This window comes from Arabidopsis thaliana, chromosome 5 (genome assembly GCF_000001735.4).
Source record: "Arabidopsis thaliana chromosome 5, partial sequence".
NCBI lineage: Eukaryota > Viridiplantae > Streptophyta > Magnoliopsida > Brassicales > Brassicaceae > Arabidopsis > Arabidopsis thaliana.
In genome coordinates this window covers 13,932,873-13,947,834 of record NC_003076.8, presented here as the reverse complement: position 1 = coordinate 13,947,834, position 14,962 = coordinate 13,932,873, and the positions used below count along the sequence as shown (strand labels likewise).

The 14,962-nt window shown below is 36.5% G+C and overlaps 2 protein-coding genes and 1 pseudogene across 3 annotated transcripts; 1 reads left to right on the top strand and 2 right to left on the bottom strand.

Moving 5' to 3' along the window:
- Positions 1-64: 64 nt before the first annotated feature.
- On the bottom strand, positions 65-2,821 carry AT5G35775 (annotated as a pseudogene; the record flags this gene model as incomplete). The annotated part of the gene is made up of 1 exon: positions 65-2,821.
- Positions 2,822-6,967: 4,146 nt separating this feature from the next.
- SAP (Transducin/WD40 repeat-like superfamily protein) lies at positions 6,968-11,749 on the top strand. Its single transcript, NM_122968.2, has 2 exons — positions 6,968-7,255; positions 10,245-11,749. The coding sequence occupies exons 1-2, from the start codon at positions 7,049-7,051 to the stop codon at positions 11,376-11,378; spliced, it is 1,341 nt and encodes a 446-aa protein (NP_198426.1). The 5' UTR covers positions 6,968-7,048; the 3' UTR covers positions 11,379-11,749.
- A 997-nt stretch (positions 11,750-12,746) lies between these two features.
- On the bottom strand, positions 12,747-13,727 carry AT5G35760 (Beta-galactosidase related protein; the record flags this gene model as incomplete). The annotated part of the gene is made up of 2 exons (NM_122967.2): positions 12,747-13,192; positions 13,334-13,727. 2 exons carry the CDS (start codon positions 13,725-13,727, stop codon positions 13,053-13,055), a joined length of 534 nt encoding a protein of 177 aa, NP_198425.1. The 3' UTR covers positions 12,747-13,052.
- Between the last annotated feature and the right edge of the window lie 1,235 nt (positions 13,728-14,962).

The following is a 14,962-nucleotide window of genomic DNA, read 5'->3' as shown; positions in this document are numbered from 1 at the left end:
ATACGATTCAAAAGTTAATATAATTATCCCAAGTCAAAATCCTAAACTGTCCAAGCAGATTAGGTGCCTTATTGTAGATATATGCTGCCATCTTAACCTGTATAGGTTGAAATCACATATGTCATTGAAAGTTATACCAAGCGTTAGACATTCAAAAAATTAACACGAGTACACGCCGCAGCTCCAACTTGTACGTTTTGAGGGACCCTGGAGACACTACTCCTTTTGAATGTAAACTGCTCAAACCTATGTTCACCGATTGTAGTAGGAATTAGCACGTTCATCATTGCTGGAATCATTCTCGTAAACGGCCTACAACATTCTAATCAATTCTATTCAGTTTCTTGTAACTTATCCCACAATGATATCATAGCAATCAATGTGCCCCTTAATCTGGTCCATGTGTAGTGCCACCTAGTGATCGCCTCTGGTTTGGGGAATCAAATACAAGTGATTCACATCTTCTATTCACTTCATATTTGTCTGTTGATTATCTGGAAGCAAACCATTAACTATCTTTTCATACGGGGTGTCTTTGAATTTAAACATCTTCTTTTATATTTTGCACTGTACATACTCTCTAACCCAAAAAGACACGAATCACGTGTCTAGAAATGCAATGCGTTTGTTGTGGAATGGGCAGAGATTTCGCTTGTACCTATTCCTGAGGACTCTATATAACGCAGCCACATGTTGTACAAAAAAAAAACTCAGACAAAACAAAATAATAACCCAGACACAATATAACATAACTTAGACAAAACACACTAATAACTCAGCCATAATGTAGCATAACACACCAATAACTCAGCCATAATGTAGTAAAACTCTGACAAAACACACTAATAACTCTGCTAATGTAATACTTACACTATCGAACAACCATCCATATTCTCTGGTTGGTCAGTGCTTTCTTTCGGAGATGATAACCCTGTAGAAATCAACATCGTTTGTTGCCCTGCCCAATGGGAGATTCCTAACAAATAAACACAAGTTAATATACAGAAATAATGTTAACAAGTTGTAATTAACAACTTAATAAGGTATAAAGGGTCATACTAGAATGGGGATAAGTAATCCTTAAGTTTCTACAATTTGGCTGTATCAGCCGGTGATAGAGGATCATATATTCCAGCTGAAGGCACACAATTCTTCCTCATGCACTTCAGTCTGTTGTCTCCAGTATTAGGAAAAACCCGTGTTGAGAGATTAAAGAGTGGATTCAATGCACTACCATCCGTAGACAGCTTAATACTCTGCGTCTTTAAAGCTTCGATTATATCAATCCTCATCATCATCAGACTCAGGGAACGTGCTTCCGTTTTCACCGATAAACTGGTATGTGACATCTCATACGTCACTGTCACCTTCCTTCTAACCATCATTGTCAGTGACTTCCTCAGCTTTTTTGGAGACAACAACACTCTCTCTTCACATTAAGAGCAGGTAATTTTGTTTCATCAGCTTCTCCCTTCTCATTAATAACAAGAGCAGGATGTAGTTATATGGTCAACTTTTTCGCCTCTACAGGTTTTCTACCTCTCTTACCTTTCACGGTTGGCTCTTTGATGATTTGCTCTTTGACGGATTTCTTCTTTACCTCTTCATTCTCTTTGTTATTTCTCCTCGTCGTAGGGCGTAATTTCCTATAACCAAGAGACTTCTCAATGAAACCAATATCACCATCGTTTTTCATCAATGGCCTTAACAAATTCTTTATCCATATTCTTATTGACCCCATCAATGGCCTTCACAAATTTTTTATCCATATTCTTATTGACCTCATCAATACCATTATCCTTCTCTACTACATCGACAATATCCTTCGCCTGTATAAACATTATGATAACTCAGTCATAAGATAATGATAACTCAGCCGTAAGTAAATAAGAAAATTATTAATCAGCCGCAATGTATTTATAATTCAAACATATGTGTTGCACTATTAGCTTACATGAGGAGGACTAGTAACATAGTAGTTTTGTCGAGGTTTTCTTGAACCTTTTGGTGTTTTTTGTTGTTGTTGTTGTCATAGTAGCTGATCTCGCTGCTTCTAAATACTGAGTAGATCTGTAATTTTGAATTCTGAGTTCTCGTAATCATTAGCTTTTTGGTCAGTTTGCTCTACCCCCATGGCCATGACATTCAAATGCTCTTTCTTCTGTTTGAACTCACTATCAATATATCCAAATCCGCTTTCCAACTTTGCATCCATCTTCGCTTCCACTCTATCTCCAATCACCTTCTCTAGATTTGAAGACATTTCTCTAATGCTTGTATCAACAGTGTTAAAACTTGAAGTTAATTTGGACACCATATCCACGACTGCTCTAACCAACACATCTTCGAGAACATCATCCTCCTCACTAACACCATGCAATACATACAAAAAAACAAACACTAACAAGCTAGCCAAACATTACATAAAATATAAACTCACCATAGACCATATAACTTACCTTAGCTTCTTTCTTCTTCTTCTTCATCTTTTGTGCATCTCCTTCACCAGATTCACCAGCCTCACTTTTGTTCACAAATCACTACCTTTGCTTCTTTCTTTCTTCTTCTTCCTTTGTGCATGTCCTTCATAATATTCACCACCCTCACTGTGGGAGACTTTCTGCTTCTTTGCGTGAGATTCAGACTCAACCGCTACTTTACCATTTACATGTTTGTTCTTCTTCTCATTTCTCTTCACATCCCTATAACCTTTAACAAACTTATTCTCATGTATGTTTTCGATCAAGTGATCAAGTGTTGGGTCTTCTACTTGATTTGGCCACGTATGAAATAACTCTCTTACATCATCCTTCATAACCATTTTACTCACACGCAACTATAACAAAATAAAACACATTAGTTAGTTTAAACTCTATCATCAATAATTATAACTTAGACATCACTAAACCATAACTCAACCATCACTAAACCATAACTAAGCCATCACTAAAATATAACTCAAATATCAATAAATCAAAACTAAACCATCACTAATATAACTTAGCCATCACAAACCATAAATCATCCATCATAAAATATAAATCAGCCATCACAAACCATAAATCAGCCATTTCAAATCATAACTCAATCAGTAACTATCACAACACAGCCAAAACCTTATCTCACCATGCACTTAGATATCTTTAGCAATGGTCGATTCTGATATAACCCTATTTTTACTGTTTTTAACTGTGGATGTCGGATTCGCACACTCAAGTATTTATTTATTTAGTGGGAAGGATTATTCTTGAGGACAAATATACTAGAAAATAGACAAGTGACTATAGAGAAAACTATGAGTATTGTAAAAGAGTGTGTATAGCTAATTTGCACCAAGAAATGCGTCTGTCTTTACATGGTCTTTGACCCACAATTTATACCCAAAGAATACATTTAATACCTATTTACTCACAATCATTCTATCTTAAATGTGTCCGTTTCTAGCCTTCGAATTAACTATTTGAACGTTGGAACTTGAATCCACTCCGAGCTTTTCTTGACTTCACCTTTCGGCCCATTCGGCCTCTTCAATCCGGGTAGTCTTGACTTCGATGATGTATTCACTTCGCAACTCAACACCTCATCCATACTCTCACCTCGAGGACGTTTATGGGCCTTTCTCTTATGGGCTTCTTTTACCCACGTAGCAATCTTTGGCCGGATCCGAGCCCATGATGCGGGATCCGACACCAACATTAACTATGATTTAAATATAGGTTTTAGAGTCCTTTTAGAGTCTTTTAAGGTATTCTTTGGATTGGGACAAGAATGGAGTTAAGGAGACAATTTGGAGCAAATGCTAAAGAAACTAAGCCAAATGACGAATTTAGTTTCAGATCAAGTCGAGAGTGTCGATCGACACACTCTTGGTGTCGATCGACACCAGTTGCGCCCTAATAATGTAACCTACACGTTTTTAGGTTATATATATATATATATATATATATATATATAGTTTTAAGGTCATTGTTGTGACCTAACAAGTTTTTAGCCACCTAACTTGTTCTAAAGCATTTTATAAGCTATTTATACATTGGATTCATTTTTCTGAGTTTTATCAGAGATTTCAATAATACCGAAGAGATATTTTCTAACTCTTTCTTCTTATTGATTTTGTTTATGCTTTCTCATTCATAAATGTTGTTTGTTTCATCCATCATGTATGAGTAGTCTACTTGTTAGGGTTAGGGTTTCTCATTAGGGATTTAGATGATTTAGTAGATTGTTCACCTGCTAGGATATATGTAGGATTTTTCATCTTTGGTTATTCTTAATGCTAGTTCTAGAGTAACTAATTAGAACTTAATCTTAAATAATAGGTATGCCCAAAAAGGTATATGTTACCAGAAATACTATTTGATGAGCCAAGTTTATAGATGTGAAATAAGAATCGGCCTATCTATTTAGGTGAACTTATCAAACTCGTTTATCATGCATGTCTTAATATAGGGATTTGCCAAGCGACCGCTGGGAATCTTTAGCCCTAGGCATATTGAGTAGCACGGCGAACCACCGCTTATTCTGTAATTAGGGTTTGAGTTTAAGAACGATTCGATAACATCCTAGCTATTTCTATATCTCTTATCATCTATTTCCTGAGAATACCCTAAACCTAACGTTTTTATTATCTTGTCTTACAACTTCACAATCCACTATCTACTTACTTGCTTTCTTTTTATTTTCTTATCATCTATCTAGCTTGATTTTGATACTTTAGCCTATTGTGTGAACAAAAGAGTTTTGTGGAATTTTACCCTTAAGTACTAACGACGATCTCTTATTTGAGGGAGTAAACTTAGAGCAATTTGACCTACATCAAATTCCATTGTTGTACGTGTACGGTTTCCACCCCATCTAAGCAACGATATTTCATCCTTATTGACTACGTTCCTATATCGCTCTCCAAAGCATTTGACTGAATCATATGCCCAAGCCTGTAACATGAAAACCATACCACTGATGGTGTACGACTTTCCAATAGGCCTCAACATCTTTATAGCATTAACCAACGAGACACCAAATCTCCTTCAAAAGTATTATTAACTGTCTACTTAATAGAAAATGTACAGTCTTACGAGACCACACGAATTGACTATTCGATAACTTAGTAATTATTCCAATAGGTGCCTCCTTCATTTGATCCCACACATCTTATCATACTAATTCTCTAAATCCCATAGAAATATGTCATCTTGATATTGTGATTAATGAGTTTATTCTCTAGATTAGACTCTCCTTCTGCGTAAATTCTTAGAGGGTAATCCTTTGCTTGTTCTTCAGAAATAACCTTAGCCATCTAATAAACCATAAATCAGCCATAACCATACATTAACTCAGCCACAACATAAAACAAATTTAGCCACAGATGCATTGATAAATCATAACTCAGTCAAACATACAATAACTCATCCACAACATAAAACAAACCTAGCCACATATGCATTGATAAATCATAAATCAGTCATAAAACATACAGTAACCAAGCCACAACACAAAACAAACTCAACCACATATGCATTAATAAATCATAAATCAGTCCTAAAGCATACAATAACTCAGCCATCAAATCGAATAGAAATAACAAATCAGCCACCATATGTAAATCGACGGCAAAAATCAGCCGTAATAAGCGTCGATAAAAACCATCAATATCATAACAGTGGTTTTAGAAAATGGTTTTAATCATGGGAATCACTTGCTATTGAACTTAGATGTCTGATTATTGTCGGAAAAATCGAAATAAAGATTTGACACATATCGAAACAAGTTGAGTTGAGACGAAATGTGACTCGATGACAACGACGTTAAAAGTTTCGGGCGGAAGAGACGAGAGAAAGAGAGAATAGCCACGAGAAATAGGTTTTCTTCGTTTTCGGATAAACACCTAGTAAAAGAGAAGACATTTTTTTTTCCCAAGATGAACAATGTCTGGGAGGAAAACCAAAATGTTCCTCTTAGTGACGTTAATAATGTGGCTTTATTTTTTTTTCTCTCTTAATAACGTGATTCATCATTATTTCGTTAATTATTTTTAATTAAAAAAGAATAAAAATGTTTTAACTAAAAAATACTAATCAAAAATGTTAATTGTAATTATATAAAAGCACTATATATATGAATAATTTTCAGAAAATGTAAATATTTCTATATTTAGATTGAGGAATAAACTTAAAAGCATCGCATGCTCATGTGTTGGTTTGTGATGAGTTTGGACTAAAGTTCACGATGAACCGTGGTTTTGAGGATCGTGATAGCTGCAATATGAGAAAAAGTAGGGTTAAGTTTTGTGATGACAGAATATGGCGAATTCTAGGTTTGAGGATTGTAATGATAAGAATATGCTTAACCAGATTTCCAAAAATTATTTACTTATAATGACAATAGTATGTTGGGAAAAAAAAATATGTTAAACTATGCTTTAAAAGTTTTTACTACTGGTATGAAAGTCGAGATTTGGTGCTACGAGTTTGATCTCTCTGACAAATTTTTTGCGTATACATATTATTTTATTTCTCATTTTTAAAATGGATCGATCTACAAATATTTGTGTTTAGCCAATAGTTTACCATATACAAAAAATTTACTAATGTTCGCGGAAGGAAATAAACTTAGCAAATATATTGTTGAATTCTTAATGATATATAACACTATTTTAAATATAAAAAATCGTCAAAATATAAATCTAGTGATTTATAATAATATAGCTGTTATATTGCCATTATAATTCAAAATCTGCATATCAAAAGAAAGAAATTTTGAAATATGTCACCATACTGAACCAATACTTTTCCTAAAAAATATAAAATTGAAGCTATTTCACAAACAAATCTGCATCTATTAAGAATAAACAAAAACAAATAATAACAAATCTTGACAAAAGAAAATAAAAATAGGAAAAAAACATACCTTCACAACCTGGGTCCCCCACCTCGGAGAAGTATGTCTTTATCTACACTTTTTGTCCTTTGTTTCCTCTCTCCCCCACCATTCTTTCTCCTCTCTCCGCTTCTTCTTCTTCCCCTGTTCCTCTTATAACCCCTCTCGTCTCATGTCTACCTCCTCCTCTTCTTCCGACAACGGAGCCGGTGGAAGCGGCGGCGTTTTCGAGGCCCCATCTCCATCCCGCCCTCGCCGCGGAGCCAACGATGTTTGGCCGGAGCCTTTTCTTGAATCTCTCGCCGTTCAAGTTGCCGTTAACGCTTCCACATCCGCCGGCCTCCTCGCCGCAGCTCCGGCTCTTGCCAACGTTTTTCGGGTCAGTTCTAACGTTCTTTGAATACCTTCTTTTAGTTTTGTAACGGTCGAGACACATCAATTATCTCGTGTCTCTCTATATATATATGTACTTCAGGTAGTAAAGTAATATTTTCGTTACACTATCTGAATTCGTTTATTAGCTTATATTTGAACTTGAAAATAGTGAGACATAGATCTTATGCAGACAAAACAAAGTCAAAGTAGTCGTGGGTCTATAATAACTTAAGTGGAGGGACACAATCTTGGTCTAGTCAAATGTACTGCTTGTTTCAAGTGTCTTGTACTTTAGTTGTTTCTAAGCTTAGATTTGATTCTGCCGTTCTAATTCTTTTTGGTATAACGAATTCTTACTCTTTAGATCATAATTAAGTGATGATGTTACTTCAATTCGATTGAATGTGATATTAGTTTGTAAGGTTGGGATTCTGAAGAGACAAAAAAAAAAAAAAACTGACCTTTGGAAAGGTAACCGCCCTTTCTGTGTTTCTATGATGGGTCCAAGTCCAACTTTTATGTCTAACAAGACGACATTAATTTGATGTCTCTTTCACATATCATATAGTTTGGGGACTTTGTTTTTCTTTTATGTATTTAGAAACTTTTTGTCTTCCATTTTTACCCAATAAGTTTATTTCTTTTTCATTGTTCTCTCGTCTACTTTTGATACCTTTTAATGTCTATTTTTGGATCCTCTAAGGAGACCATACAACCCCATCTCGTTTGTGTAATCTTTGTACAACATTTGGGCATAGTAACTCTAATATTAATATTATATTATGAATTGGATCCCTTAGGGCACAAAATCAAGGTTTTATTTTATTTTATTGGCTTTAAATCTTCCTTTCTTGGCATGTAGAAAGCCCTTTTTTAAGATCAAGAAATCCACTTTTTGACTCAAAAGTTCTTACAATAATAATCAAATTAAACACTTTCTTGTCTCCAAATATTGGTTGATAGACATTAGGCACAGTCTTTAGTCCAATGCCCAATAGATTTAATATTTTTTAGAATTATAATTATAACGGTATTTATCTGCTAATTGTTTTAAAATTATAATAATAGAAAGTGACCTCTCACGACAGACTCATAAAACTAGAAAATGTCGTTGCACATTTAACAACATCTAAAAAGAGAATGAAAAGAAACCTAAGTAAGGTCCTGTCTTTTTGCCTTGCCAATGTTAGTCCTATATTACCACATTAGGTTATTTTCTACATACATGAAAACTCTATTCATCAACAGATATATGATCCATGTATTATATCAGGCATTCATATTATTCTTTTTAATAATCCTATGTTATATATGAAAATAGCTGTTTTTTCTTTTGTTCATAAAAAAACAAATAATACATATATATATTATGCTGAAGATTTTTCTCATATATAGTAACGAGGAATAGTATATAAGTACATATGTACATTTTTTGCGTCCTGCTTTTGTTATTTTTTTCTCTGCCAATATTATGATCCACTGAGTAATGCATGCAGAGCTTCTGACAACTTCTCATTCTCTTATTTTATCTCACTTCTCTATGTATACATGATAATTCTAAATCATTATTAAATCCCATAATATTTTCTAATTAATTGAATTTTCAAATTTGCCCTAAAATTTTAAGAAACTGCAGTGTAGTTACAGCATAACACTTTTGTCAGAGAATTAAGGCTATAAGTCTAGAGTTTTCATTGTTGTTTTTTACTTTGAAATTGATCATGGAATTATCTTTTTTCCTGACTCGATTCATCTTTTCCATTGAAGTGGGTTTTTATCTTTTTTTTTTCTTTCCTTAATTTTTTTCAGTCAAAAGAGACGACATTATGGGCATACATATGCCGAAAAGCACATGGAACCCAATGTTAAGGGTCTCTTAGAGCACGTGCAGTGGTGTCTATAGATTATATACTATGTTCTTACATTTGATATATCACACATTAAAATACAAAAGTGATATTCTGAATCTGGTCATCTTAGAACTCAGGAATATTTGAACTACTTTCTTTCCCTTCTTATTTGAAGTATATCATATTGATGTGATTGGTAATTTGCATAATAATAAATAGGATTTGCCATTCCATCATATGTTATTTGTTGTACTAATCTATTTTATGTTACATTTCGTGCCCTAGTGCCTAGATTATTCTTTTTTTATAATGATTATCTGACTAATAGACATTAAACCTTTGGTTTGACAAGATATCTTTTCTTTTCGTATAGAATTCGAAATATTTGATTTTAGGTTGTACTATAGAGCTAGAGTACGAAGTCAAATACATTACTTTGCGTTTAATGAGGAATAAAGATGTACAATAAATAACAATATAAACGTAAATGTAGAGAATGTAGGTCCACGGATTGTTGGAGAGGGATGAGAGAGACAGAGAAACATCTACTATATATAAGTGTAATATTTGTGTATTTATGGGAAGCTCTACTTTTAACAAGACCAAAGGCTTAAAAGCTATCCTTTCTTGGAAATGAAAGAGAGAAGGGCACGCTTGTTGGCAAAGTCGGAATCTCATGTTCAGCTTAACTCATTTAAAGTCTTCTCATCTGTCCTAATAAATTAACATATCATCTGTTTTGTATTATTGTCACATTGATTTGTTTTTTGTTCTTTTGACATGGGACTAGGGCTTCCTCTCATTATTCCTTTTACACTAGGGCTTCTGTTGTTATATCTCTATCTATAGCTTCCAGAGATTGATTAGTCCCGTCAATTGAACATATGTCATAAAATAGATTTTTATAAAAATGAGTTGTGTGTTTCGATGAGTAAGACAAATATTACGCAGAGCTTGTGTCTGAGTCTGTCGTTGTCTTTCCATCTTCCTAGTCCCTATATATAGAGTCTTTCATGCTTCGTTGCAGGCCTACTTATCTTCTTTCTATGTCTTTTTTTACTCTCTCCCTTATTTATACATTTATTAATTAAGCTACTAATTATAATATTTGTTAAAACTTATAATAATTTTTCTTAATCGCAGGTTTGCACCACGTGGCACGCTGTCTCTCGCTCCGACCATCTATGGCAACTACTATCTCGCCAAGTTTGGGCAAGAACACATTTGATGCACGACACGTGGCGGGACGAGTTCATCTACCGTCATCGGACGGCTAGAAACTTCCGGACGCGTACTCACACCTACTTCACTCTCCAATTTGACCCGTCTGATGTGGACGAGCCTGATAGTCTCTCTTGCCGTTGTCTCACCCTCTCAGACCTCTACTTAGCCGCAGGGTTCGCCGACGGAACCGTCCGGCTTTTTCTTTTAAACAACCGACTCCACGTCAGGACCTTACGGCCACCTCTACGTGACCGCTTTGGTAGATTCTCACGAGCCGTCTCAGGCATTGTTATCTCCGACTCAAGGCTCACGTTCGCTACGATGGACGGAGACATCCACGTGGCGGAAATAGACGGTGTTGGTCACACACGCACGGCTTACGCAGGAGATATAGTTAACGACGGTGCGTTGGTAGATTTCACTGGCTGTGGACGTTGGTGGGTCGGTCTTTTCGCGGGTGTGCCAGGTCGTGCCTTTCACATATGGGACTGTAACAGCGAAGAGACAACATTCGTCGGTGGTACACTCACCGACCCTGAAGCTGTCATGGGATGGCACACGTTAACAGAGCTAACAACGTCCCTTGGCCGTCTCAGAATCTCCGGTAACGAGACGGCGGTAGCATGCACGAGATGGAGAATCATGGTGATCGATCTAAGAAACCAAGGAGTGATCATCGGAGAAGACGAAGAGCAACGTAGAGGACTAATAGTGACAGGCTTCGATGCCAACGACGAAGCGTACGTTAGATTGGACAGTAGAGGAAACGCTAGCGTGCGAAGGGTGAACACGCAACAAACGGTGTGTGAGTTCCGTGTTAGTGGAGCGGCGCAGAGAAGAGTAATGGGTTGTGTTAATAGACTGCACGCGCTAATGTGCGCAGGTGGTATAATGCGCGTGTGGGAGGTAGAGAGAGGAGAGTATCTGTACAGTATTAGGGAGAGAGTAGGAGAAGTTGACGCCATTGTTGCCGATGATAGACATGTGGCGGTTGCGTCAGCTTCATCAACGGCTCAGAGTATTATACATCTATGGGATTTCGGTGCACTGTAGCGTACCAGATTAATAATTTTTTTTTTTTAACTTGAAGAAAAAGAAACTATTTTTCTCTGAAAAAGCGAAACCCTAAACCTAGGTGTATATGTAGGGTTTCTGATTATAAATTAAATTGGGAAAGTGACGGAGGGAAGATGGTGACAGGAGGGTGAGATTTACAAGGGAGATTGATTCTTTCTACAGAGTTTGACCAAAAAAGTAAGTTACTGTTTTTGTCTAAAACCAAACAAAGTGGACTTTTTCTTGTTGTTCTTGTTTTTTTCCTTGTGTTTAGGGCTCTCTCAATTCTGACTTTGTACGAGATGTCTTTTTTTTTTCTTCTACTTGTAATTCTTCACTTTACTGGAGTTTATTATTTTGTATAATGGGTTTTAAATACATTTTGTGTAAAAAATATATTTTACAGGAGGTGTAGACAGAAACAAGATCAAAATCGAAAGAATGGTATAGAAATATGAATCATGAGATCTAGATGTGATTTGAGCATATCCCAATTTTAGGATATATTGGAGTGAATTGATAAGTAAAATGTTCAACAAGTTATTCATAAACAATAACATAAGAAAAGAGCATAATTGGACACACCCAATATACAAACAAAACGGCTAATCTCATTGAACAAACAAGATGATAAAGAGTGAAAATCAAAATTTTCCAAGTTTGAAATAGCGTTAGAAGCAAGTTCGAGAAGACCAAACACACGCCAATTCAAGAAAAAGTTGCACTCTACATAAAATTTGAGATGGTAACCATATATTGTGACTTTAAATCATAGTTCAAAACTTGGATTCTCACAAGAATGAGTCACGTTGTACCTACCGGTCCCTAAAAAACCATCACATAAGAACACAAACAGTTAGGATCTAAAACATGTTATTTAGAAACGAATTCGTAAGGACAGTTCTCAAAGAGAGGGAAATATCAATTTGATATTTATGTATATGAAATTACAAGATGTTTGATATAATGCCACGTTTATTTTGTCTTTTAAACAGATTCATGTGTTTGAATTTTCACATCTATTATCTTAATTAAGTCCACAAGGCTTTGTATTGGAATTTGCAGGGACAAATCAACTTATGCAAATAATATGACTCTTGAGAGACCATTGATGCATGTTTCATTATTAGCGAATGTGCCAGTCTTTTAAGTTTCAGGTATGCGGATTTGATTGTATGATTTCTAGTGTTTTTCATGTTTTTTTTTTGTTATATATAATGTCTAATGGGCTATTTCTAGATAGAGCATATACAAAATCGCAAAAACCCAATCCACAAACTTCAATACAATAAACAAAGCAGCTCAAAACTAAAGCCATCTCAAATTTACAAACCGAATTTAACTAACCAAGATTGAAAACCCTAATCTCAATCAAAAAACATGATCGAGCCGCCGTCCAAAACTGCAGATTCTCGCTGAAATAGGACAGCCAAACGAGATGGTGATCCAAAATTTGTTGCCATGCCGCCACTGTAGAGTTGTTTTGAGAAGGAGGAAGAGAGCCGATCTCGTTTTTGTTGAAGAGATCCTTGCTCAGTCATGAAAGAGAGAAAATAGTAGGGAATAGAAAACAGAGACCTTCGACGTTGGCTTCGCTTTGCCGGATCAAATATACCTCCCCCATCGACAAAGATCTCGTGGAACCGCCACAATTTTCGGTCTCAGATCTATCTACTTGTCTCTCTCGTTCTTCGCCGTAGATCTCCCTTTTCTACTCTGCATCGCTACACCGCATGTGGAGCTCTTACCGTTGGTATCAGGCGGAAGCTTCTCCCCTCCACATCTCCTTGATTTTAGTCGGATTGCTTTGCCTGAAAAATGCAGCATGTTACAGATGACGAACTATGAGCTTTTGGGTCCTCATCTTATTTTTTTTTTTTCTCAAACAATAATTTTCATTCACTTAAGCCTAAAAAAAGGGAAGTTCATACAAATTAGAACTAAGATAGTACAAGAAAATGAAGATAGAGGCTTCATGAGTTTTGCAAAGAGGTGTTCACTTTTAAAAAAGTTTACAAGGTTTGAAAAATCTGTTGAGGCTTTGGCGGATTCGACCATGAAGACGGGCTTCGCGAAATCCTCGACCAACGTGTGGTCATAAACGGCTATTGCAAACAATGCATATGAGCCTTTGAAAAGGTGCTCCACGGGAGAAAATAAAGGGTAGATCATAACGCCGCTCTTTGCCAAGCTTTCACAGATTTGCAACTTATCCGTATACTTGAAGATACCTTGAAGGAGCTTGGTAATTGGCGGGTAAGGAGGTAGAGAGTTGAAGAAGCTTCGGTAACCACCGCTCCGTGGAGATGGGATCATAATGGCGTTCTTCTTCACTCTTTTGGACATTGCCAAAGGTTTGGGATGATAGTCTCAAATAGGGTTCGAAACAAAATTAACAAATGACCTCGACAAAAGTATCTATCAAAACAGCCTAAAAGAACTGTTACTCTGTTAGCGTGGAGTCCACGACCAGCCAAAACAAAGTTAAAGGGTGCTATAGGGGTTGTAATTGACAGAAACATAACAATACGGATCATGGGCATCAAGACTCTAAAACACTTCAAAAGTGGAGTTAGCCCAAAGCTTTTTGAGATCAGATTTGTAACATAAAACCAACGAGCTAACCTATTTGCCAAACTTTGTGGGAGAGAAAACCAAAACCAAACAATGACCATCACAACTAATCTCGGAAGGTAGCTACTCTCCAAAGACGAGAAAGAAATCAAAACGTTTGGGTTTGCTAGAGTGAAATAAAGACCTAACCTGGGCCAAACAAGATGTGGGCTTAACCTAAAAAAACTGTTCATGGGCTTCGAGGACTTGAAAAATGGATTGGAGGGAGGGTAAACAGTTCTTGGGCTAGGCCCAAACCAAATAAGGAAAAGCAACATTAGGGTTAGGAAGCTACCTCCCTTATTCGTCAACGGTGGCCGCACGCCGACGGTGAGTTTTCTTGGTAATAGAGCTAGTCGAGTCAGCGTTGCCAAAGCTGAGGAGTGGGTTGAAGATTCCGTCGTCGAAATCCTCATCGGCTCCGGCGTCAAAGCAGAGCTCCGGTCCAAACGAAACCAAGAAAAACACTAGGTGGGGGGAATTGAATCCCAAAGAAAGGAGTTGTGAGATGCAGGTCTTGACTTCAAGGGGAGCCATTGAGAGGGACGATTTACAGGAATCACAAAAGGTTTAGAGGGAGAAGATCTTGTTTCAGGAGTGGGCTGAGCCGCATCAAACGGTGTTGTTTGATAGCAGAGGAAGACGATTGTAACTTGAAGAAATTCAGATATATAGGAATCGTCGCAAGGAGTGGGCATGGGAGATCGTGGGACATGGGCCGAGAAAGGATTTGGATGTGTTGGGAGAGAAACAACGTAGTAAAGGGAAGACAAATCCCGACGCCGGCGAGCCATGGCTTCATCGACGTCGGAGAAAGGGTTCGATAAGGCTGCCTCGATCATTGTGTATGAGAGAGTTTAAGTGATCTTCACTTTCTAATACCCTTATTTGGGTCCTCATCTTATAAGTTCTAATATTAATAACTAGATTTTGACAATTTTTTAATAAAATTTATATATTGAATGAAA

Coding starts and splice junctions, on each gene's coding strand:
- SAP (NM_122968.2), top strand. CDS start 7,049: ATGTCTACCTCCTCCTCTTCTTCCGACAACGGAGCCGGTGGAAGCGGC. Junction 7,256..10,244: donor CTCTTGCCAACGTTTTTCGG/GTCAGTTCTAAC, acceptor TCTTAATCGCAG/GTTTGCACCACGTGGCACGC.